This window comes from Falco punctatus (assembly GCF_963210335.1).
Source record: "Falco punctatus genome assembly, chromosome: Z".
Lineage (NCBI taxonomy): Eukaryota > Metazoa > Chordata > Aves > Falconiformes > Falconidae > Falco > Falco punctatus.
Window position 1 is genome coordinate 67568322 of NC_137586.1, and position 25722 is coordinate 67594043.

A 25722-nucleotide genomic window follows, 5' to 3' on the forward strand; every position below is an offset into this window, starting at 1 on the left:
CAAGACGCCTTTGAAATAAGGTCATTTTTGTTTGGCGGTCTCAGTATGGTGCAGAAACATTAGTGCTCCTATTGATCCTAACATTTCTCAGAAATATACCGAATCCTTTCAGGAGCCTCGCTTCCCTTTTTGGCCAAGGTGCACAGCAGTGTTTACAAGGTTTTACATTTACTCGATTAAACCAGTTTTGAGATTGAAACAGGATTAATTCAAACATGTGATTAGTATTTAGGAGGAAATTGGCCTCCACATTAGATATACAAAAATCTTGGGCACCACTTTAACAAAGGGTGTAGGCTGTTCCCTGGAGTTTTCTGGGTATGTCATGAATCAGTACCCTTGCAAGGACCGAGGAAACCAGTGATGACCTTGGTTTCTCCTTCTCACTCTCTGTCACTAATTCTATATGCAGTTGCAAGACAATGGAAGTATTTTGGATATGAAGAGGCAGAGCACACAGTCTCTGCATGTAGTATTCACTGTGCAGCTGTGTGGGACCAGACTCACTGACCCAGCTAGTCCCCTCCAGCCCTATGCTACCTTCCTACATAACATCTAGTTACCTAAGGTTTGAATATTTACCTAAATCAGAGCAACAGATACGATAGGACCAGCACTATATTTTGTGCAAGCTGGCATTACTCCATTGATGTCAGTGGCTCTATCCATGTCAGAGCAGATGAAAATTGAACACTGCAGTGTATCTGTGAGTGGGCAGCTCATCTTTCATCTTCCCATCTTACAGTGGCTCAAAGGCTTGAAGAATCATAATGCTGTAGGAAATGGGATCAAACAGACCTTTTATTGGAGAAAATAAACCACAAAATATTAATAATGGGCAAAGTATTTTGCTGCTTCCTCTGTAGAGGTGACCTGCCCCAGCAGGAAGGTTAAGTTATCTCTGAGGAGCAGGGTAGATTTTACAAATATGGTGAGCTGATTTGCATTTAAATTGTCAAAAAATGGTTGATAACATTTTGGTGAAACTCCTCAGTGTGCTACCATACTCAGATCATCTCATCTAAATTGAAAGAAGGGTAAACCCAATGTTTACATGGATGCTTGCTGGGTTGTTTTCACCAATAGCGGGCTTTCTACCAGACAGGACTGAAAGCAGCATTCTTTCACACAGGCTAAAAAAAACCCCAACAACTTCCTTTTGTATATTAGGGGATGCTTTTATTCAGGAAAGAGCAGTCAACTAGGCAAGTTACAGAACAGAAAGCACCTGTGCCAGTGGGCAGCATCAAGCCAGATGCAGACATGCAGTGATTAGGTTCCATGTGAGCAGATGAACTACAAACTGTGTGTGTCACACTCCTGCTGAAGAAATGTTTTTGTGCTTTTAGGTGGCATGTTAAGTCCTTTTGAGTGGAGGACAGAGTAGGATTTTAGGCACCCCCTGAGGGGCTGAACAAGTCCACTAGACTTCTCAGTCCTTCATTTAAACCCTTGTAATGCACATCAGATTTCACCAAGGCTGAGGGCCCTCATTACAGGAGATTTGCCCTAGGCATCAAATAAGTGTTCTGGCTTTACTCTCTTGTTTTATTTAGGCCTGGTTGCTGTGCTGGCTCTACATCATTAGAAAAATATGTAACCTCTAATGAGTTCCCGGATGATACCCTGAACTTTATCAAAACACATCCATTGATGGACGAGGCTGTACCTTCCATTGTCAATCGACCTTGGTTCCTGAGAACAATGGTCAGGTACGTACCCTCAAGCGGACTGTCGTCCTCATTGTAGCTGTCAAGTGGTACCAATAGTCTTGCTCAGGATACTCTCAAACTCTGTAAACATCCTTGGTGCGCTGGGCATGAATCCAGGTAGGAATGATGGTAGTGCTGAACAAATGCTGAACTCCCTGAGCAGCATTCAGGATGGGAAAAAAACTCCTTTACAACCACACTGCTGAAACCGGATCCTGGAGGAAATGCTGTGCAGGGAAGGTTGACCCGCCTGTTGGTGTGCGGGTCAGGGTTTGAGACAGCTCTGTCGAAAACTTTGGGCAAGGATCAGCAGACAGCCCAGGGATATGTACACAGGCTACAAACATGTCTACCAGGATATGTTCACAGGATATGAAGATGTCTGTCTTGTTATGTACTGGTATGTTTTAATGTTTACAGAAGTGCACAGGCAGAAGTAGTCACATAATCCGTATCCTTTCTGTGGCAACAAGAAAAAAAAATAATAAGGAAGAGATTTGAACAAAGACTCATAAATCAGCAAGCCTCAAATACACCATCCCTTTCCTACTAAAATACATTCCCACTCTCTGCTGTGGTCACTGTACTACTTATCTACCCTCCAGTAGTGAACAAAATAATGTGACTAATTTTGCTGTATTTTCCTCTTTTCTTCTATACAAGGGTAGAGTTTTGTGTCAGGCAGTGTTTAGCTTGAGAAGGGGCTGACTTAGTTTTAGTAAGGTATCTTCTGTCAGATTTTTATGTCAGCTTCTGTACCTCCAACAAAAGACAAAGGCAGAAGTCGCTCCAGAGCACTTTACTTTGATCGCCAGTGCCAGATAACTGATACCGAATCACCAGTACTTGCTTTCAATAAATTATGTCATCCCAAGATTCAATATCACCTCAGTACTGAACTTGCTTAGTGGCAGTTGTGTGATCATTTTTAGTGAGATAAAATGGTGTTTAGCATCTCACTATTCCACTGGCACAGCTTTTTCTGCCAAAAAATTGGAATGTAGATCAGTTACCGTTACTGCTGCTTTTAATGTGACAGAGCTTGAAATTAAAAAAAAAAAAAAAAAAATTGCACTGTGCTGATTTTCTTTCCCTGCCTGAAGAAGTCACCAGGCTAGTAGTTTGCTTTTGACTGGAAGTATAATTCCTAAATGGCCTCAGACGCTTAGCACACCTTCAACTCCCTGCAAACACTTTTGATAACTCTTGGACATACAGACATGCAGACAAACACACAAAAATTTCCCACCATTTGGGGAGCTAAACTGGTGCAGTCTATGTTGATTTACAGGGTTATTCAGCTAGGAAAAGTGCTGATATATGTTACGTGGTTGCTAGAAGGCTACCACACAGTTATCTGAAGTGGAAAAAGTGGTAAAATAAATGGCAATCTAATCCCAAGTGATGCAAAATGCTGTGTTGTTATTCTAGATACCGCCTGACCAAAATTGCCGTGGACTCTGCAGCTGGGCCTTATCAGAACTACACCGTGGTTTTCTTGGGATCAGAGAAGGGAATCATCCTGAAGTTCTTGGCACGGACAGGAAACAGTGGTTTCCTGAATGACAGCCTTTTCCTGGAGGAGATGAACGTTTACAATCCTGAAAAGTGTGTATCTGATTCTTCATACTCATGTATGGGTGACTTTGAGCTTCCGATTTCCCAGAGGGTGGTTTGTCCCATGAAAAGGGAAGTGGTTAAAGAAGCCAAATTTTTTGAGTAATTTTAAATTGTTTGGGGAGGGGATGTCTGCTTATCAGTCTCTACAGTGCAGTAAGATTTTTTTGTTCAGTATGTGTAGAAAATAGCCCATCCTATGCAGCAGTTGGTGGATAATTAAAAGTGAAATTCTGCAAAAGAAGATTAATTTTCTAATCCTATAAAAAAAAAAAGAAGATTCCTCTCCAAGTAACTCAACAACCAGCAAGCCACTCTCCAAGGGAAATTTCCTGCATTCCAGCCTTCCTCAAATATGCCTAAGGGGCCTTTGAAGTGGGCCACAATCATGCAGAAATTTCAGCTACTTTGAGTGCTGGAGAAGAATAAACACAGAAAGTGAAGGGCACTCAGAAAGCTTGCCTGGTGTGCTGTCTCTCTCCACTTCTTGTTCCCCTGTCCAATGCATTTTTAATACTTGTTTATATGTCTGTCAGTGTTTTTCATGGCTATTGTCTGTTCTTTTTCCTTGGTTTGTTCAATTCTCTCTGAGGTTTGAGGGGGAGAGGAGGGCTGGGCAGCTGTGGGGGCAGTTCAGCCTGAGGGATCACTAAGTTTTCATCTGGTTTCCCAGCAGAACTCATTTACAACCTTATCTCACTTTTTTCCAAATTAGGTGCAGCTATGAAGGGGTTGAGGACAAGCGGATTGTGGGCATGCAGCTTGACAAGCCCAGCAGTGCCCTGTACGTTGCCTTCTCCACCTGTGTCATCAAGGTTCCCCTGGGACGTTGCGAGCGTCATGGCAAATGCAAAAAGTATGTGTTTTATGGTGGTTGTCAGAAGGCTACGCACAAGGTGTGGGGAAGGTGGGAGTGCTTATGAATGCCACCTTGTGCTCTTCTTTCTCAAGGGCCTGCATAGCATCAAGAGACCCTTACTGCGGATGGGTGAAGGAGAGTGGGGCGTGCACACAGCTGGTCCTTGGCTCCAAGTGAGTAATGGCTCTGGCTGGATGGGCCATGAAGCTCTGGCAGTGGCGCCAGGGGGTCTTGGGCAGAGCTGTTTGAAACATGGGGCTCTTAGGGAAGGAAAAATGTGGGAAAAGTTTGTTTCTACCTTATTTGCATTCACCTCTGAAATGTCACACACATTTTTTTATGTGAACTCTCAGCTGATTGGTAACTGCTGAAAGAGAAGAAAGAAGAAAATGAAAGAGCTGTACTAAGGTCCACATGTTATTGAAAGGAGGGAACTGGATGAGTATGTCTGGACCAGCCCACACTGGAGCCATCACAGCTGATTAAAGAGGCAATAGAATCCAAATTAAATTACTGAAGCAATTTGTCCACTGAAAACAAAACCAGTCCTTCTAATTTACTGTGCATTACTAAGAGGAATCACAGAGCCCAGTAAAAGCTTAAAGCAGATTCAGAGAAGTGCTGGAACTCCCCATGCTTAGCAGTAGAATTTAATTATTTTATAATCATAAAAGTCGGTGAAGGTTTAAATGTGGTTACTAAAGCCTCTTTGCAAGGGGCAGACCCACTTCAGACCTCTTGATTTCTTGGCCACATCTGGCACACCCTCGTGCTTGCCTGCCCTGAGGAACAGCTAAACCTCCTCCAGGTAGCAGTGGAAATACAGTGCAAACATCACACAGACCTCGGCTGCCCCACTTAACTCTGCTGGTCTACAGGTCTTCAGTATTTAATGGAGGAGTTACCATCCCTGTGCTTGTGTCTTGTTCTTAATTTGCTATTTCAATTAGAATTGTTTTCTTCGGGGGGGGGGGGGTGGGGGGGTGGAGGGGGTGCTGTATCTGTATGTGCTTTACTACAACAGAGTGGACTGTTCCTGAGTGGACATTTGGTAGGATAATGTTAAAATGTGCCTGTGTCCTTGTCAGGTTTTCTCAGCATTCCCAAAGAGCTTGAGTCTTTTTGCACTTCCATGGCAAGTTGTAGGGGACTTCCATACCTTACTCTTAGAGGCAGCTCCCATGTTTATCAATAGCTCCACCGAGACAGAAGCAGCACATCTTGTGGCAGCTCAGTCCAGAGACGAGCAAGGCAGGTCGCTCTGTGTCTGGCACATAGCACTTAGGAAGGGGATCCAGATCACCTGTGAAGATGTGTGGTGGACTTCTAAACTAGCCAACAGGAGACAGAGATGTTAGGTGCCCTCCTGGAGTAGGTGACAGTTTCAGCAGGAGTTTTAAGAACACAGAGCTGGGAATGAGGTCCCTGCAAAGGTAATTACGCCTCAAGGGCAGGATCCTAATGCAGACTAGGGCTTGCACTGGAAGTTTTACAAGGCTCTTGTCATTCACCTTTGACCATTCAGGAAGCTGGGAGAACAGCTTCACTAGTTATCCAGAATCATAGTCAGAGGATAGGTGCCTAAACTAATCATGTCATCTAGAAAAGCCTGTGAGCGTTTTCCAGTAGAACCCCTCGAGTTCAGTGGAATGCCTTCTGTGGACTGGACGTTACACCTTGCAGCCTTGTCCAGCGCAGTACCTAAATTATTGCTGAAATGCAGGTTGCCTTCTCCTAGCACAGTACCCACCCGATGGGTTAGCTTCCTTCTCACATCAAAGTGTTGGTGCACTTTGTCTACTGCATGGACAAGTGAGAGTATTTACTCCTGATAACATCATATATTACAGAGTTAACAGTTTAAAAAATATGAAACTGTTTGCCTCCTTTGACAACAAGGCATTTTAAACACAACAGTGGATTTTAAAAAAAAAGTAATAATAAAAAGAAAAAGCATCATCAGAAGCCAAGGAGTCATTAAGCAATGATGAATAACTTGAATGTATATGTTGCAAGTTTTCAGCCTTATTGTGGAAGTTGCAAAGAAATGGCCACTTCTGTGATGGGACTTTATTTCAGTTGCACATGTGATAATTTCTTTCTGGTGGTGCCTGTGACTTTTGTTACTCATGCTGTTTTGTTTCTTTCTATTATTTAGACTGGCATTTGAACAGGACATAGAACATGGCAATACAGATGGCCTGGGTGACTGCCAAAGTAAGCAAAGCTTTTTACCCTCTATTTACCATGTGTCACAGCGTCCTTCTGAATGCCTCAAATCACCATTACCTGTCGGGCATTCTTTTGTAGCAATTGAAGCCACAGGGGCAGCAAGTGTGGCTAACAATGCAGGTTCAGAAAAGAAACGGTTGTTTAAATGTATTAAAAGAAAATAGCCCCGTTGGTGTGATTTATAAAAACAGCAGACTTCAAAACATTTATGTAGTGAGAAAACCTCAGTTCTAGAGGATATTGATTGTAGCAGTGACATAATGAATTGAGTGTTCATTGTCTTTATTAGCCATAGTGGTTTGGTTGTTTATGTAGATGTACAGAAGTGGCTTGGTTTCTTGGTGTAAACTGTGGCTTGGATTACATTCCAATGCAGGACAGGCAGACAATGAAATATATCTTCAGCTTTTGGATCTGGATCAAAAAGTGGCAACTACTTTGTTAAACTTAGTGGATTTTGCTCACAGGCTGGACAACATAGTGATATTAAGGGTCAGGTGCTACTGACCCTGCCTAAAAAATTTTAATAGTGAACCTTAGGTACTGACAGCATGAGTTGGAAGCTTAAACAGTCTTTAAACAATTATATTTTGCACTGAGGTGCTTAAAAGTGCACAGCTTGCACTGCATGCAAGGAAACCTTGCGTGCTGATTTCTAAGCCTTCAGGAATACCAACATCTGTGTTTAGGACAGCTCTCATTCCAAATGTTCTTGCTAAGGTTGGTTTAATTCTAAGACCCAAATTTTATTTATAAACCTTATGAAATCAAGAATCACATTCTTTTCAGTGCAATTTGCAATAAAACTGCTGAAGCTAAGGAAGTAATGTACAGTGAGAGACTTATTACTTCTGGCATAGCGCAAAATAACAGAGGGCTAGAGTGCGCCATGGGATACAGTGCAGGCCAGCTGCTCTGGAAAAAGCCAGAGCCTTCTTTCTCATGCCTTGTGCATCCTTGTTCAAGAGCCATTTATTACTGTGATCACTGTGCTTGAAAGTGTACCAGGATTTCAGCCTCTGCATGCCCCACATCTCCCTCTGTCTCTGTCCTAAGGTATGGTTATGTACACTGTCTCTTAAGTTTTTTTGAAGGAGGTGTACATATAGTACCTCCTGTACTCCCCATGAAATGGGTTAGCACCAAAATCAGGTCAGTTCTTAGCTGGTGCAGCTTTGCCCTTTTCAGCCAGTTCTGCTGTCTTTGGGCGAGTAGGTTAGACAGGAGTGGAGTGTACCTATTATCAGTTAAGTATAAAAGAAGGGTAGGAAATATTCAGAAACAGCACATTGTGTTCATGGAGAGAGATATGCTCCTGTGCAGAGAGCAACAAAGCCCATGTCCAGCTTACATTCCTCTTTATCCCTGAATAATGCATTGCACCTTGATACTGCACAGGGGTGGATTTCTCTCCCTGCTAACCCAGCTGATCTTATTACTTCATGTGCTCTTGCATCATGTGAGTTTTGTCCTCATTGACTCATGTTGCTGGTTGCATCACTTGTCGTGCCTTGCATTAGATTAGGACTTGATCTTGCAAAGAAAGACATGGCAGGGAGGACACTGGCCTTCCCACCTGGTTTCCCTTGCACAGGGCTGCTGGTCATGAACACTTTCAAAGCCAGATATTGTTTTCAGGTATGTCTGAATATTAGTTTTGCCTGGGTCCCTAGGTTACCAATCACATACATATAAATTCAGCTGAAGCGTAAAAAGTTGTTAGCAGCAAAAAAGAAAAAGAAAAAGAAAAAATGAGAGAGAAATAATGATTTTTCCCCTGTTATTTGTCTTTCAGATTCCTTCGTAGCCCTGAATGGTAAGGAAGTTCTTAGATTCATTATTTACTGACAGCAAATCCATTTTGGAGGAATCACTTTTTACTAAACTTTTAAGTATTTTCATACTTTTGTTTTATTTAATGTTTCTTCCCAATTTATTTCGTTCATAGACATTTCAACTGCTTCACCTGATCATGAAATGTCTTACGACACAGTGTATGGTCAGTTTATGGGTGTTTTTAAAAATTCTCCCCAGATCCTTGTGTTAGCTACTAATTCCTGTACTCAAATAGCCATTACCCTTACCCTTTTTCACTTGTTTTGTCTTGGTTTTGAGGGCCTGATTCACTAATCATAGCTAGGATCAAGTCATACCTCTTGATTTTCAATCCCTCTTTTCTAGTCCTCCCTCAAAGCTGTCTCCATTGAATGAAAGTCAGATACAGCCTATTTTAATGGTATGACAGCAGATATGCTTAAGAGCATACTTCATCTAAACACTCAGACAAAGGTACAGTGATGCATCTTATCTGTTCACGAGGGAAAACAAGATAGTAGTTCATATCCCACTCATGAGTCGTCCAGGCTACAGCAGCCAGTCAGAGATACCTTAGGGAAAAGAGCAGAACAATCCCTGAGTTACAGAAAGATGTCTCATAAGGAAAAATAATCTGTTACCCATGTGAGTTGAGACTGGGTTATGCCTCAATTCCTGAAGGTTCCTGTCACTTCCAGGGTGATTTTTTTATGCTGTCCACCCTTGCAGTATCTTTATGCCTAGATGGGCTCTGGTCTGTAAAAAAAAAGGGTGATTTGCACAGCAAATTAAATGTCTTGAGCTGAAGAGGAGCATTTCTGCAAGCCTAGAATAGCAGTTTCCCATGAGGCAGCTGTTAATCTGTGCTCACGGTACTTTCCACCGCTTTGTTCTTTATATTTGGATGTGGATTAGGCTGGTACTTGGAGTGCAAAATAAATGTCTTCATGAGGAATTACTACAGAATAATCGCTTTAAATTCAAACCTAGACTTATATTGCAATATTTGTTCTTTATAGACATCCTGAACAAAGACAAGTACTCACAAGCTAGGACGTGTGGTATTGCTCCAAGTGAACTCAATGGCAAATTTCCATGTGGTATGGGAGCTTGCTTGTGAAGTTGCTTTCAGGGTGTACAAGACTAGCAGTTCATCAGAGCTGGGAAAATTCACTGTATGTGTGGCTGAATGTAGCAAGAGGTAGGTTAGTGTGCAGCTGTGATGAACATTTAATTGATCTTTTCATCTTATACCTGCAAAATATGTAGGTAGAAAACAGAATCGATACAGCAGGATATAAATAACAGGAGGCATAGTAATGCTGTTCAACATTTGTAAAAATAAAATCAAATTTACCATCTTGTTTATTACCAGGAAATGGAAAATGTGCAGGTGAAACTTGTTTGAAAGTATGATAATGAAAACCAGTGAAGGGAATGTACAAAATCAAAGACAAGTTGAGACTTCATAATGTGTGGAAGACTCATGGTTTCATCTGCATATACAGCTTGTACTTCCTTTCATTTCAAAATTATTAAATTTCCAATGCACAGAACAGTGATTGAAGAACAGTAATAATAAAATCTGTACTGCTGAATGTAAAGATAAAGAAAACGGTTGGGCACAGTGCTGATGTGCCAGAAATGTTCTAGGTTTCCTGCTTCTAAGTGCATTCATAGGCTGCACAGTTATAGCTGTGGGACTGTCATTCTGGATCCCATCAGCTACCATTTTAGTAGAGACTTCAGTAAAACTGGTATTTTAATCTGACCAAGAAAGCAGAAAAGTGATTCGAGTGAGAAACAGAATGAAAAAAGCTGCTGTCCCAAGGAGTACGGGTGACAAAGGGGAGTCCGTTCTACTGTCCAGGCATGTCAAGACCAAAGAGAGACTACATGAATTAGCCCAGCTCTTAATGTAGGACCCTGCAGCCAGATGCAGTAGAGAAATGCTGACCCGACATTAACACTTGTTCCCATTCATGCCTCATCTTTCACAGATTGTTTCATTGGCCCTCCTCAAGTACATCCTGGTAACATGTCCTATAGGCAAGTCAGCTCTTCCTTTTATGAGTTCAGTATAAATTCCCCTTCTGATATTACTGCAGCCAGGCTTTCTTTTCACCTGCCATAGCAAAGTATGAAAGGAAATGTGCTAGCCACCTCTATTGATCTTCCATATGAGGCGTGTAAAAAAATTCCACCATGAGGTAGTAAGCCAGTCTCAGTAAACGTGCTTGTTTGCTAAGGGTAGTGACTGCTCTGAGTAATTTTTTTTTAGAAAATGAGAATTTTATAAATGGTACATTTTAATGTTATTGGGTACAGTTAAATGTACAAGCAAATGATACTTCATAATAGATTAAACCTCAGAATGCGGCAATATACCAGAATACCAACCAAGTAAGTGATCAGGGTGCTTTTGGATCGTGGGCTACATATATCCAAAGGCATCTGAAACTCCAGTTGCAAAAGAAGTCTTAAGGCCTGATTCCCGTGATTTACTACACTATAAATCACCTCACTTCAGCAGACTTACTGCCAGTCTGTAGCAGTGTGAATGAAAGGAGAACCAAGTCCTTAATGTCTGTGTTCTTGGCATCAGCCTCCAGAATTTGGCAGGTGGGCTCCCTTTTCTGGGGCAGTCTCACATGATGAGTTGTAAACAAGTACAAAGTGCACTTTCAAGTTCATCCCTTTTGACACCCATGGAGAAGGTAGCAGTCTGAAGGTCTGGCTGCAGAAGGTCAGAGAGAAATGATGCAAGGGATACATATTAAAACAAGGAGATGAGGCTAGATTCCTCTGCAAAATTGTTAGCAGCTTCAATTACCTTTGGAAACATCAATTCTTAGTGAATTGGGCCCTTATTTTACCCCCTAGCCATAGTCCTTTCTCCCTCTGTAGTATTGATTTAGCCTTTCCCTCTAATTGTCTAATTAGGTTGCTATAGCTATTAATAGGCTAGTGTGCAGATAGCTTAACCTCTTAGATCCTAATGACCTGTGCATATTAGAGCGACTATCAAATACGTATTGAATCCCTGTCTTTGTTTTAAACCTGAAAAAAAACTCCTTATATTTTACAAGTGCACTTCAGAATGAGCTATAGTTACAGAAGTGCAGCCCTTCTGAATCATTATCTGTGCCTGTAGACACTAAGTGCTTTTACTCTCCATTACTTGATTACAGCACTCCAAATGAAAAGTTTTTGCAAATATGGAAGCACCTGAAACGGTATTTTTAAAATCTGTCTATTTTGATTTTTACATGTTTGCTCTAAACAAAGAAGTTTGGAAAGCACTGTGTCTGAATTTCAGATGGTTTGTTTTAAAACAAAGGCAGAATTGTTTTTTAGATGTTTAGGTATTAACTGATACTAACATAGAGGTACTGGCCACATGTCAGATATGCTAAAGCCTGTTTAAATTGCAGCAAAGCCTATTTACACAGTCAGTATGGTAAAAATGGTGTAATGGGGGAAAAAAAAAGTCTACTACGTACACGTTGCAAACTGTACAGCACATCGTAAAGGTTTAATAATGGCTCTGTGTGAGAGGGCCAGGACTGGGTTGCCTACCACTTCAGTCTTTTCTCTGTTTATGAGGGAAGCTTAACTAGTTTATACATTTGTGGTGCCACTCTGCTCAGAGACGAAATTCACCCAGTGGGACTGGCTATTGAGGCAGTTACAGGACACAATGATACTGCTTACGGGAGCAGCCGCTGCCCAGTAGTAAGTGTTTGCAGAATACAGCTCTGACACAAGTGGGACAAGCTATTAAGATCTAATTTGCTCCTGCATTGCTTCCTCAAAATCAGCTGGAAGAAAGTTTATCTCGATTACGTGTGGAAGGTTGTTTCTCAGTGTGTCCTAGACTAACACATTAGTAACAAAGCGAATAGACTGATTTCTTACATTTGTGTGAAACCCTTCTCTACCTAATGACCATCTGGTACACATTAATATCTTCACAAAGCCTTAGCTTTCCATTACGAAGAAGTTCTCTATGTATTTGCAGCATATGGTTCAGGAAATCTTTTTTTTTTTTTTTTTTTTTCTTCTTTCGGAAAATGTGTCCCTTAGGCATATATTTCCTCTAGATTACTGTATTAAGAAAAGTTTTTCTTTAACCATACTTACAGCTTTTGCTTAGAATTCCCCCTTTAAGCACACTTAAAGTGCAAGTGTCTGGACAGAGATGTGGGCATATAAATGTATATCAAACACAGGCATAAAATATGATTGCTACTTGGCAAGTTTTTCTTCTCTTTTACCTCCTTATCAAGCTATGACTAATTGCTTTCTTATGTTGAGTGCAGCACTATTTGTAGGCTGACCAAATATTGTACACATTATCGTGGTTGCTGACTGGAGTATTAACTTGTAGACTGGAACCCCATGAATGCTGGCACTGTGGTTTAGTCCTTAGAGAAAAGAAGATAGAAATCTCATAATTTCCATTTTATGGCCTGTTCTCTGTCCCATTGTTTCTCTTATTTCTTGGAGATGAGCACAGGAGTTGACAAGCGTAAAATGGTGTAGGGGTGAACACTTTCACGCTCCAGCATAATTCTTGCTTCAAGAGGTCATGTGTTTTCAGTTGCTGGACCTCTACCTGTCCTTTTGGAAACAAGCAGCCCTGCTGCTGGATTGCTGTGCAGTAGGCAGCACTTTTGGGTCAGAGTCCATCATCCATCTAACTGTGTTACCAATGCTCCCAGCCATTCTGTGGCTTATGGAAACCTTTTAGAAGTGGATAATGTTTGGCTTCTCTTTTCTATTTGACCGACATTAAAAGCTCTGTCTTCAACAAAATACAGCCTCTAATTTGCCATGTTAAAGACAGGCAGTGGGGAGAAACTACACTTCCTATCATGAGAGGTAAAAAATAATCCAGTGCCCTTGTCAGTATAAGCCATTAGTTGAGGTCCAGAGCTAAATTGCATTAATGATTAGCTGCAGTAGCTGAAGGTTGGCTTCCTGGTGAGAATACGGTAAATCTGACCAATTTCCCCTGCTAAGTGTACCAGTTACAGGAGTTAGTTGTGTCCCTCTCCCATGCAAAACACAATCCAAAGTACTGCCATATATAGTCCTACACAGTAAATCAAAAGGGCTCCTCAAAAATATACAGAGGAGCACAGACATTTTCTTCCTCCAAGACCATTAATATTCAGAAGTTCTTTAAATCACAGAAGCATCTTAATAGAAGTTACAGCTATTTTGCTGACTTTATCAGTAGTTCTACCCCATGAAGCTGGTGAAAGGGCTAGATAAAGCAAAACGCATGGGTGAATCAAAAAGCTTGGGAGCATTGGTGGCCAACATTTAGATTTTTGATTGCTGGAGTGGAATTGGGGACCTAGGTTCATCAGCTCTCTCTGCACTTCTGAGAGCTAAAGCCATCTCTTTAGAAGCCATTTAAAGCAGCCTTGTTCATATGCAGCTTCTGAAAGCTTTGTGCTTATCCAGTGACTGTTTAAAATAAACTACACGAGCACAGTCTTTACCTGCCTGTCTCTTGTGCCTTCTCTGTCCATGAGGCTTTAAATTTGTGCTGCTTGTGTTTCTCTGTCTCTGCCCCAGTGAGTCTCAATATTTTTTTCTGAGCAGTGAAACAACATCAAGGCAAGGAGTGGGGGAGAGGGTCCATGCTAAAGCAGTGTAGCCTGATGATTGGACTCCTCTCCAAGGGAGACTCACATCTAAAGAAGGAAAATTCATTTTCTGGGCTTTTAAAAAAGGAGGCAGGAGAAAGGAGGGCTGCTGTCAGTCGGTCCAGCATTATCTGAAAAGAAAGTGTTATCTGCCGTTCTGTCTGAATAATCTGATTCTACTAGTTTGTGTTTGAGCATGTTTCAAAAAACCCTCTTTTGACAGGCTCTTCCAGGAAAGTAAGCAAGGGGAAATATGGTTACTCCACATCAAATTAACCAGGCCTAGAGCACCTTGAGTCCTGCTGAAAATAATTCATTTTGGTGCACATGCCAAAAGGGAACTTTCGGAGACTTGTACAGGTTTGAGTTCAGAATGTTCTGGTGTGGATGGTGTTTTGGTGCCCTCTCCCCAGCAGTGATGGCGTAGCCTGAGCCACTTGCCATCTGTCAGAGATGGTAGACTACAAGCATTTTGGGTGCTGATATACTTCGCAGGATCTAGCTGCAAAGGATGTATGTATGAGTCTACAAACACCTCTCAGCCACAGCCACACTGCTGTTGAAGTGGTGTGGTATTTTCAGCACGGCATGTCCTGTGAACATGTTGCTTGCTGGGGTGTATTTGATAGGTGAGGAGCTCGTCAGCCTTACTCAGGACAACAGTAACAATGTCTAGAGTAGTTGTAATGGAAAAAAGCCATGGCAAGACCTCTCCAGCCGCTGCTGGAGTCACAGGTCCTTGGGCAGATCCATGTAGTAAGGCGTTGTCTTCACTGCCACTCTGAGCAGAAACCATGTTCAGTTTCATGCTTATCTCAGAGCCATTTTGGACCCTCAGCTCAGACAGGACCAATGGTGAAGGTGTGTGCAGGCTTCAGCAGCTGATGGGCCCTGCACATTTCTCATCTGTAGGGTGATGCTGCAGTTCGAGCACACCAGTGCTGGGCAGGCCTTCATTCCCCCGGGGGCACAGGGCAGAGAGCCACCGATGTCACCGTTTTGTAGCTCTTCTGTCATTCCTCTTCAGTTTCAGCCATATTAGAAGTTGTTCCATTTTAATCTGGTTTTTTAAATGCTTTTTAACTAAGCAGTACCAGACAGCATGGGCCGACACTTCAGTGTCAGTCAGGCATGTGTACTGAATCCAGCCAAAGGATGCTTGACTCAGATGAAGTGTGCTCAGCCTCTTACAACACATTTAACTCTGCTGAGTAACAGCACACAACCGCCAGCTCGGCGGGAGCCTGAGGTGTGTGTGCAACTCTTAACACCCTGATCAGGAAGATTCAAATCCCCTGTTTCCTTGGGGCCATGCTTTGAAGGACTTTTGAAACATTGCTAAGCCTAAGACAAGATGTTTGCCCATCACGGAAGCAAAGCAGTGCGTGTGTTCCTGAGCATGGGGAGGTCGTGTGGTAAGTGACTAATGAGACTTGTCTTCCCTACCTGTATTTATAATGTAAACAGGACACTCCAGTTCCCTAGTCCCAAGCACCACCACTTCTGACTCTCGCGCTCGACAGGGTTATGATGCTAGGGGACGCATGCTGGATTGGAAGGATCCACTCGGTTCATCTGAAAATACAGATCCATATGTGGCAGTTTCATCCCATAACCATCAAGACAAGAAGGGTAAGGCCTTGGAAATGACGTCCTGTGGTGAGGAGGGGAGGGGGGGAGGACTAAAGTGTAACTGCTTCCAGCTGGCTCGGAGTAACATGTAATGAAACTCCTGTGCTATAATTAAAAGCTTATCGTAAAGCCTGAAACTAAACAGCCAATCTCAGAGTCAGTCCTAGATAATTCACTGCCTGAGGAAACCACACAAAACAAACAGAAGTGTATGCCTGTGCAGAGTGTGTTGTGCATGTGTATGGGAAGGAAGGAAGCCGTGGGGATTTAGCTCTCTTTAAACTTGATCTACCGTGTTTTCTGGCAGAGGAGGATCCATGGCTTCCCATTGTTCTGAAGGGTGCACTTTTATACTACCCTTTTGTCTGAATTCCCAGGCCAGCACATCAAATCTCAACTAATTTCGCGTTATTTCTGTCTCATGACAACTGACGGAGGTACTGAAGGTGTGCTCTAGTTTAACTACTGAAGTAAAACTGATGGTAGTCCTGGCCGCTGGGCCTAAGCCCTGCTGTCTCCAGTGAGACCTGAGCATCAAATACCTTTGAGAGTGGGGGCTGAGGAGGTCATTAGCATATTCTAAAAGATAAGGAGATGTCTGCTCTTGGGGAGAGATTCTGTGTTGCATTTCTAAAGCACCAGAAGGTTGGGACTTAGGTGTCATTTCACAGGGTTCAGCCCTGTGCTGAAGCACGCTTGGGTTTAATAAAAATGACAGCCCTGTCCCTTGGCCTTCAGTCCTCCTTTGCTATACATACAGAGAATTAGGCAGAGAATTGCCTAAATTTGCCACTTGAACATGCTTAGAGGAGAAGCTTTTCTCATATGTAAGGATGGGGGTGCCCTCTCATTCCATCTTGGAACTCCATTGTTCTTCCAGCTCCTTTCAGTCTGTGTCTCAAAGAGGTTAAAATGGTTCCTTTGTAAATAGGGGACTTAGGTTCAAATAGCTCCACTGTCTAGAGAGATCTGAGTCCTTGTTATTCTTCTCCAGGGTGTTCTTAGATCACTTCTTTCAATCTCTCCTCTGTTGAAGATGTTTCACTCTTTGTGGACTAATTAAGTAGTCAGTGGGCCAGAAGGACAATGGGTATGGGCAAAACTTGCTGAGTGGTTAGGGGACTCACCAGGGGCAGGAACACACATGAGCTTCAGTCCTTTCTGCTATGAATACGTGATATAAAACACTTAAAATATTAATTGAAATGTGGATTCCAGTCTCTATTGTTCATGCATTTTACATGAAAAACTCATTAGACAAAAGCATCAGCTGTTCCTGAGAAGCTACTGGCATGCCAGACCTGCTGCTTTGCAGTGTCTGCCCAAACTAGTAGGTTAATAAATCGTATTCCTTCCCCTCCATCTGACCCAGTGAATCTTGAATTCTCTGCATTGGCCATGGAGACTTTCAACTTTCAGCAAGGGGTGATGAGCACGTTAACATCACAGAACAGTCTTCAGCAGGGCTGCACAAACAGCTGGCAGCAGTCTGGACCCAGACTGAATTTGGTGCCTGTTACTCACAACAGCCCCAGATTCACAGTGCCTCCCACAGCCCTGGGATATACTGGATTTCTCACTGAACTGCCCGGGATTGACCTCTAAGAGCCTTCACGGTTTCTAGCCATGAAGGCAGTGGGCGTCACCTGGCTGGCCCAGCAGAGACAAAGCCTGAAGCGCTTTTCCAGCTGAGGAGGCTGGTCAAATTAGGCAGGAGATGCAGTAAAATTTCCTGAGATGCCATGGCAAATATTAATCTAGTAGCCTTGGCTTTTAGGCTTGATGGCAGGAAATGGAATATGGAGATTGAATTCCCTCAGGCAGAGGATGCAGACTTGTCTCCCACCTCCCAGCAATCAGCTTTTCCTATAAAAAAAAGGAAAAACTGCCATTTTCTCCTCTTTCTTCAACTGGGTTTTAGAATTGGCCCCTGTTTGAACATTTTTTTTTTCAGGGCTTGATCCTGTAGACATTCGGGGAAAATGACTGGAAATCTAAAGCATAAAAGGTGAATTTCTAGAGCCTGATCAGGCTTACATGTGAGTTAAGCATGGGGTTCCTCTGCACCCTGCAGACCTGTGGGCTGCTGAGCCTTGGCAGAGGAGGAATTTCAGGCAGCTGCAATACTCGAACTCAAAACCTGAACTTAGGGTGCAAGGAACTGAGGGTGCTGAAGGTGAAAACTCAGATTCCTAATTCCTATTTAAGCTCAGTTTGAGATATCATCCTCATTTTTTTAGTTCCTCAGCCCTTGCTTTTCTGCTGTAGAAGGGCAATTCAGAAAAAGTGATTTCTGGGTATCACTTATGTAGAGGAGGCAAGGCAGATAAACCTGCGTGCCCTTCTAAACATGGCATGTGATTTGCCTAGCACTCATGTTTCCTCTCAGCAGTAAATCAGTGGTAATACTGACAGTCAAAAAATAAGGCTTTTTTCTTTTTCTGTCTAGTCTGTTAGTAACACCTGGTATTCAAAATGCTTCAGGTGAGAGGACATTTCTTAGAAAATCCAGTGTTCCTGCTTCTGAGAGTAAGTGGCATCTTTCTCCCCTCCACCCTGAGAGGAGGGGATATCATTAAGCAGATTTGATGAGGAAGGAAGTAAGGAAGAGACTCTTGAACCCAGCTCTTCTGCTGGCGTCAGACAGAGGAGCAGTGTCAGAAACCACTGATAGTGGAAGATCTGGCCCTTTATGTACCTGGAGGAATGCAGAGAGGTATATGCATTTTAATGGCACTATTTGTTATGTGTGGGTCCCTACTTCACAAATGTTTTGTGAAGCAATGCTTAATAGATGGAAAGCTAGCTCTTAAAAGCATCTTGTATGCCAGTGGCAGCTTTCAGAAGAGCATGCAGTGAAAATATTAATAAATGTATAGCTGTTGGTTTATAATAATTTTCACTTCAATTCACCGACTGATGAGGTGGCTTACATTCTATAGTTCCCTCCCCAGGGAGTGAGGTTACCAAAGAGTCTTATTAGCACTTGACAGAGTCATTTAAATATCATGTATTCTTTGGTGCGTAATTATGAATATTGACAAAGCTGGAAGCAGTCTACATGCAATCAAAACAATGGCGGCAGAGGTGACCGCATGGTTGTTTACCATTACCATCTACTTGTGTGTTGTTACTCCTTGCCTTGCCCAGTCAGAGCCAGTTGTCTCCAAAATTAATATTGATTTGTTGTTTTAAAAGGGCAAAGGAAAGAGTTCTTACACAAAATTAAATCAGAAAATATTACGTGTACTATCCTTTTATCAAGGTTTTGTTTTCCCTTTTGCTGTGATTTCTTTTACTTTCACACATTCACAATGAAAAAATACTTTTTTTTTTTTTTTTTAACATTTTCTCTTTGTTTTGCAAGGTGCTTTGTGTTCTTCATTGGTTGTGTCTAATCCTTTGGACAGTGTTTTCTTTCTTTTCCTGTGCTCACAAATGGCTTCTTACTGATTGTACTAACTGTACAGAATCCACTTGCTGCTTTCTTTTCTGTAACATGGGTGCTTTGATGATGTCACATCCATCCATATGCTTCACTTTTAATTCAGTGCAGGCATCTTGGGGAATATCTGTGGGGGCGTGAAGAGGGGGTTCTTTAAAAGGGTTGACTCATGGGAATGTGACATTTGTGTGCCACAGCTTTAGTAGCTAAATATACTCTGGGATTGTTGTTTCTGAGCTACATCACATTTCTTGCCAAGATGAAAATGTGTAGTGCAACCCATAGAGTGGGAACTATGCGTTGCCATCCCACTGGCATTTTCATTTTGGCTATTAAGGAATCTGATGTTCCTACTGAGGAACAAAAAAGCCAGCTCTGATTGGGCAAACTGCACCCCTTTCCTCTTCTCCTCCATATCCTCTCCAGGAAAAAAAAAAAAAAAACAAAAAACAAAAAACAAACCAAAAAAAACCCAAAACCCAAACAAACAAAACGATGCTCTAGAGTATGTTTATGTTTTGTTTCCTTTCTTGCTGTGTTTTAGTGTTAATTTAATTGTGTGTTTCTCACCTTTGTTGAAACAGTTTCCCTAACCTTGCCGTCTAACCTTCCCCCCTGCTGCCATTGTACTTGGTCTTCCTCCCTCTGCAGTCATGAAGCTCCTCCTGTGGAGCGCTCCAAGGCTTTACCCTCTACACCCCAGTAGTGCTGTAGCGCTGTGTCTCTCTGTAGTCATCCTACTAACGAAAGGGCTAGGAGACACCACTGGTAGAGAGGCATACGTGAAGAAAACAGTGTTTTTCTTCAGGAGCAGCTGGCCCTGGCCCTGGCCCTGCGCCTCATTACCCTGCTGCCCTTCTCTACTGCCTCCTGTCCTTCCTGCCTCCCTTCAGAAATGCCTCATGCTTTTAAAGTCCTGGATTCATTAGCGCAAATGCAGCCCACTGCTCTGTTTTCTCACTCGCTCCCTAAATGCCTGGAGCCTGCCTTTTAATCACAGTTTTGATAAATTGGTTGCAAATCCAGCTTAAAGTTTCATGGTTCTGCGGCAGCTTCTCCACAGCATTCAGGTGGATGTGGCTGAGCTGGGCACTGAATGACAAAACTGTAGTGTTGCTGTTAGCAGGCTTGATGTTTGTGTTCTTACTTGTCTCAACACTCATTAAGTGAAGATTGTGACGTGGTATCTCCTTTCCTTAACAAGCCTTTTGTCAATATCCATGTAACGATGGTAAAAAGCTGATGGTAAAAAGAAGTGGGATGTGATGGACACAGTTTACAGAGTTAAGAATTGCTGGTGTATTTGGGTGTCAAGAATATTCCTGTAGATACGGTATGTGGTAGCACCTATTAATTTATAGATTGTAGAATCTATATTATTATTAATAACTGCAGCCCTGCCTTTGGTACAGAATTAGATATCATTAGCAACAGCCAGCTCCTCTTATTTGGAGAAAGCTGTACTATTGAGGAGTCCAAGGGGTGTTCATTTCAAAACCTGACTCTAGAAGATATTTCATATTGTACATAAGTGGCAGTGCTACTAAATTTTTCTGATTATCGCTACTTGAAAGGTTTGCCAAATGCTGACAATGCTAGTCTCCGGAGAGTCTGCAAGTGTTCAGGCAGGTTCTGCTGCAGTGAGACAGAATTGTATGAAACTTCAGGTACAGTTGTGATAAAGAATGCAAAGTGCTGATTTAACAAGATACTTTACAAGTAGACATGAAATGAGAGGAAAAAAATCTGGCAAAGAAAACATTCAGACTCTTTTTTGCATAAATTAAACAACTGGTGTTCAGCATGGGAGGGCTCAGTTTTGCACCAGGAAGTATATTTGCAGAGTAGGTTTTCACACAAAAATATTGCTATATGCTAATATGTGCAAGGATCTAAAAGATTCAAAGTGTTTTTTTATCTGAGGAAGCCGGGAGAAGTTGTTACTATCTTGCTGGCATTATGTAATAATTCAGAAGAGGATATATAGAGTGGAACAAAATTTGTCAGAACTTATCTTTTGAGTTAGTGTTTGCAGGTCTAAGGGAGAGGGCTTGAACTTTCAAGGTGAAGCAAATACTCTGTATTTGATCTGTATCATCATCCTGGCACTGTCAGAAGGAACTGGCTGATCCTAAAAAAAGTGTTAGGCTAATGGGAGAAGTAATTGTACAATAGTCAATTCTGCCTGAATAGGGTTTGGGCAGAGATGTAAATTCCAAACATGTACCTGGGAGGAAGCTACACAAACATTTCTATTCTTTCCTGTCTCAAATTGTTATACACACAAATGTAAAGCAGATTGCAAGTACTTCACAGTTCACTAACGATTTCAAGTGTTGAGGAACAATGAAGATCCAATTGGACCAGATCATTCACTTATTATACTTTCAAGACTTTTGCCTACTATCTAGTAAATGAGTGTTGTGAGAAAGACAGCAGGGCATTTACCCTGACTCTGTCTATGATTGTGTGGCATTTGGCTGAGATTTGATATGAGAGGTGTGGTTACTTGGAGCTGTAATGCTTCACAAAGGGATTTCACCTACACAAGACAAGATTATACGGGACTTAGTCCATTTAAACTTTTATAGCTAACACGTCTAGATTAAAACTTACTTACTTTTCCCATTAGGAGTTAAGTAGAGGCTGGTTGGATGAGTGTATGCTAAACAAAGCCCTACAGATTTTTTTTCTAAAATGTTCTTAGGTAAATTAGCATCAGCTTACTGTAAATATCATGGGGTGGGGTGTGGGGTGTGTGTGCTTATTTACATTTGTCACATATACTAGCTACTTGAGTGAAATACTAAAAAAAAAATTATTTTTTTTAAACAACCAACCAACCCTGTATTTGTTTAGAGTGGCTCTAATGAGCAACTTGTCCAGCAACTGAATGTCTCAGACACTAATCATGGCATACTTGCTGTGAAACACTATTTTAGCTCTGTATCAGATGAATGCCAGAAAGTCATTGTTAGCAGTTAAATGGGACCAAATTTCTCAGCAGTTTTTAATAGCCAGATACCTGTGTCACCAGACTAGGCTAGTAACTAGCAAACATGGCAGAATATTAATAACCTCACCATGCCAGTGTTGCTCGTATCCTGTGACATGCACCTGCGGGCTGTGCAGTCAGGATTAAAGGGACACATCAGACTTGTCCAGAGGAATGACACTGATCCTTCTTCCGTTCTGTCTTGCGTGTACAAGCTGTCTACTTGCAGGCCTGGAGACAGCTAATCATCTCAGATTGCATCCTCAAGTTCAAACACTGGCAGTAGAAAACTAGGTGCTAATTAATAAAATGGAAATTATATATAAAACTGATGAAAGAAGAATGCTGGAAGGATGTTTCTGACATCAGACTTTATTCAACTTGTTTTCATTATGTTTTTGTAAGCTTCTATGAGAACAAGAGCAAAGAGACAGAGAGGAGACAAGACATGCAGAAAAGATGACAGAAACCAAGTCCCTGGGCAGAGCCACATCCTTAAACTAATTTTAATCAAACGTGGGGATTGTAATGGAATACAGTGCAATGATTTAGTGTGTATTCTCTGTGACTAAGTCTTCATTTCAAACCTTATGTAAAAAAGCATCAGCTCATTTAGTCACAGATTTTCTTTAGTAACCTTCTGAAAAGTGCAAGAGGAAGAGCAGTTTTCACTGCAAAAGATGGGTAAGGATGAGGAAATCAAAATAATGGAGGGGGTATATTCTAACATATACCAGCTGCCTACGCCACACCTAAAGATACGCCTATACTTCAGCCCTGGCACTAACTTAAAATTTTCAGAAATCAAAATGTTTCTATGTTTCACTAACAGCGTGGATTTCGGCTTTAACTAGCAGAAATGGAAGTGTGAGTAACATGATTAGAACCAAGAGCCATTTGCTATTTAGTAGCCAAAAAAAAAAATATCATTACTAATAGAAGAGGTTGTGTCCATGTGCAACCCCTGGTTATGAAAACTATCAACAGAGCTTTTCTGTCCTCAGACTAGTGGATCCTACAAATACAAGAAGGGTTAAGTTTAAAACAGAGCTCATCAAATGTCAAACGTGGCTGCAGGAAACAGCAGATATCCTTGACCTGTAATTGTCCACCTGCATAGATTTAAAGCTGGGCTATCCATTTCCAGGCTGCAATGAGCAATAGAAGCTTGTCTTACTAAACCAGGGAAAAACTGTCATTGCCCCAGGACCTTGGTCTGCTTTTTCAATAGAAGAGGCCACATCTAATTTGTCAAAGCAGCTGCTGAGCGTTCAGGGCATTAGAGCTATTGTGTGATGGACTAGATTCCCAGCTGCATTCATCCACAGTCACCCGGTGAGGACAGCTCGGTGGAGGAGCACAGGCTGCCTCGTGCTCTTGTTTGACCCATGTAGCACTGACATATTTATCAAGAACTGGGAATTCCCTGTAGGGTATGCTGGCCCCACAGGGCTGCTACCCTGTCTGGAAATAACAAAGTGTAATTGGTGGACAGGATGTTAAGTAACACCCAGTTTCTTTTTTGTGGCATTTATATTGAGTAAAGGGAGATGTGGTGCTGTACAAAGATGCTGAATTGGGAGGGCAACCTAGCCCTTTTAAATAAGAGATTTCTGAAACTGCTTTGAAATCTGAAGGGATTTAAGAGCAGAAAGCCTAGTAGCTGAAAGACTCTTAAAGTGCCTTTTGGTGTTAATGCCAGTGTACAATTAAAATGTCAATATGCTGTTAAAGATATTTGAATAATTAATTTTTCTCATATAGGATGTGCCTAGTTTCAATAATTGTATTAATTAAAACGTAAGATGTCCTGTAGTAATTTTACAACAACCTAAACATTGGCAGTCCTGGTTCAGAGCACTTTTAATATGATCTGTGGACTGTGAACTGTTTTAATTACATGCCTCCGTACAAAACACCATCTATATTCTTCTTATATAGATAACATTTTAGCAAATGGTATCAACATCCCCTTCAATATGTAGGAAGGATCCTGACTCTCTCTTTTCCTTTTTTTCTTTGTTTTCTTTAAGACTGTAAAAAAGGCAAGCTTAATTCTTTATATCAGGATGGCTTTTTGCTTACTGATTAACAGCATGCAGTTAATTAAAAACAGAAAAACCTGGAGAGGGCATAATTTAGATTTTGCCATGTTAATTTCATTGAACATTAAATACAGATAACAAATGCCATCATGTTTGGGAAGTAGTTGTTCCTATGAATAGCCTTAGTTTAGTCAGGTGTTTAGGCAGGTGTTACTTCAAGCTCTTTAATAGTCATTTAGTGAGACACTATAGTCTCTGGTGTCCGATTACTGTTGCTATGACTTTTGCTAGATTTTAATCATGTGTTCCAAGATTTTCTGTAGCTGAGAAAGAGGATAGGGAAAAATAATGTTGTTGTTCTCATGTTACAAAAAAAAAAAAAAAAAGAGTCTTAAGGGCATTATATTGAGTTTTGAAGCAGATAGTGCAATTTTACCATTATGTCAAAAATGTGCATCCTGACATCCCTGTGAGGGAAGAAAGAGCTTCACTGGCCAAGCTATAAGTTTTTGAAAAATCTCAGTCCCTCATGCCCGGAAGACACTTGTCACAGTTAGGCAACTAAATACACAGACAACTCTGTGTACATTGAGCATTGGTGCTGTGACTGATAAGCACGTTAGCCACCAGCTGATAGTCTTGACAGCTTTCCATGCCCCAGCAGAGCAGCATAAGTCAAGAGTCCCTGCTGAAGTAGATTTTAACAGCTCCATTGGCATTAGAAGAGCTTAGGGCAGTTTGTAGAGAAGTTGATCACGAAGCATTAAGAGACATTTCTGGCACAGCTGTACAATACAGCAAACATTTGGAAATGGCTAGCAGCACATTCGTCACCAACTTGATATTGGCTGGGAAGAATACCTGTAATACTCTGAAACAGTGAGTCCCAGTGGATAGCCTCCAGAGCAGTTCCAGCCTCCCATGTCTATCAAAGTGGTTAGCCCTGGATATTAAACTCTAGTTCTCCCACCAGCAACCGAAGATTGCTATCTACTATGAAATAAAATCTCAGATGAAGGTACAGCTTGATGGCATTGTCACAACTGGACATAAACTAGACAGTTCTTTCATATGCCCAACAAGAATTTTTTTTAATTGGAAAATAACACCAGCTGCATGCTGTCAATAATACGCCATCTTGTTCATGCTCAATCCCATCTTACCCACAACTGCTACAGAATATAAAAGAACAGCTGTTAAAAAAAAAGGGGGGGGGTTGGGGAGCAGGCACATTTTTGAAGCCCTACAAAGCTACTGTTATTCTCTATCATGTTCTTGTAGAAAGAAACGGAGTGGGGGTTTTGGAGAGCCTGAAAGATCTGCAATTACAGAACACAAACAGTACCAGCACAGACAGGGAAAATAACTGTTCACAGAAACACCTCCTGAACAGCAGCACACTGAAGCTTTCATTAAAATAATTCCAAAAGTCTTTTGAGAAGCACATATTTTCCAGGTGTTTCCTTATTCTTTAAATCATAAAACTACAATGAGTTCCTGTTTGGAAGCAAGCAGGGTGAGTGAGACAGAAGCCATAACGCTGAGTAAACAGTGCTGCTTGTTTTTAAAGAAGCTAACAGAAGTGGTCTTGTCGTGTGGTGCAGAAAAGGCCGTTGCTAGTTTCTTTGAGCCTGTGGTCAGCACTGGAGAAATTTAATTCCCGCCACCAGCTTATAGCTCCCATCAAACTGTTCAACAATTCTCTGTGTG

The 25722-nt window shown here is 41.7% G+C and overlaps 1 protein-coding gene across 7 annotated transcripts in view; it reads left to right on the top strand.

Moving 5' to 3' along the window:
* Positions 1-25722, top strand: part of SEMA6A (semaphorin 6A) — a 113839-nt gene that overhangs the window by 72040 nt on the left and 16077 nt on the right. For 3 of the 7 annotated variants that reach the window (XM_080372076.1, XM_080372077.1, XM_080372078.1), the window contains exons 12-19: positions 1557-1712; positions 3144-3320; positions 4045-4185; positions 4281-4361; positions 6347-6405; positions 8216-8236; positions 8369-8419; positions 15363-15527. In XM_080372076.1, coding sequence (XP_080228202.1) covers positions 1557-1712; positions 3144-3320; positions 4045-4185; positions 4281-4361; positions 6347-6405; positions 8216-8236; positions 8369-8419; positions 15363-15527 — 851 coding nt within the window. The remainder of the gene's footprint in view (positions 1-1556; positions 1713-3143; positions 3321-4044; positions 4186-4280; positions 4362-6346; positions 6406-8215; positions 8237-8368; positions 8420-15362; positions 15528-25722) is intronic. The other 4 variants (XM_080372079.1, XM_080372080.1, XM_080372081.1 and 1 more) reach the window with 4 other exon arrangements.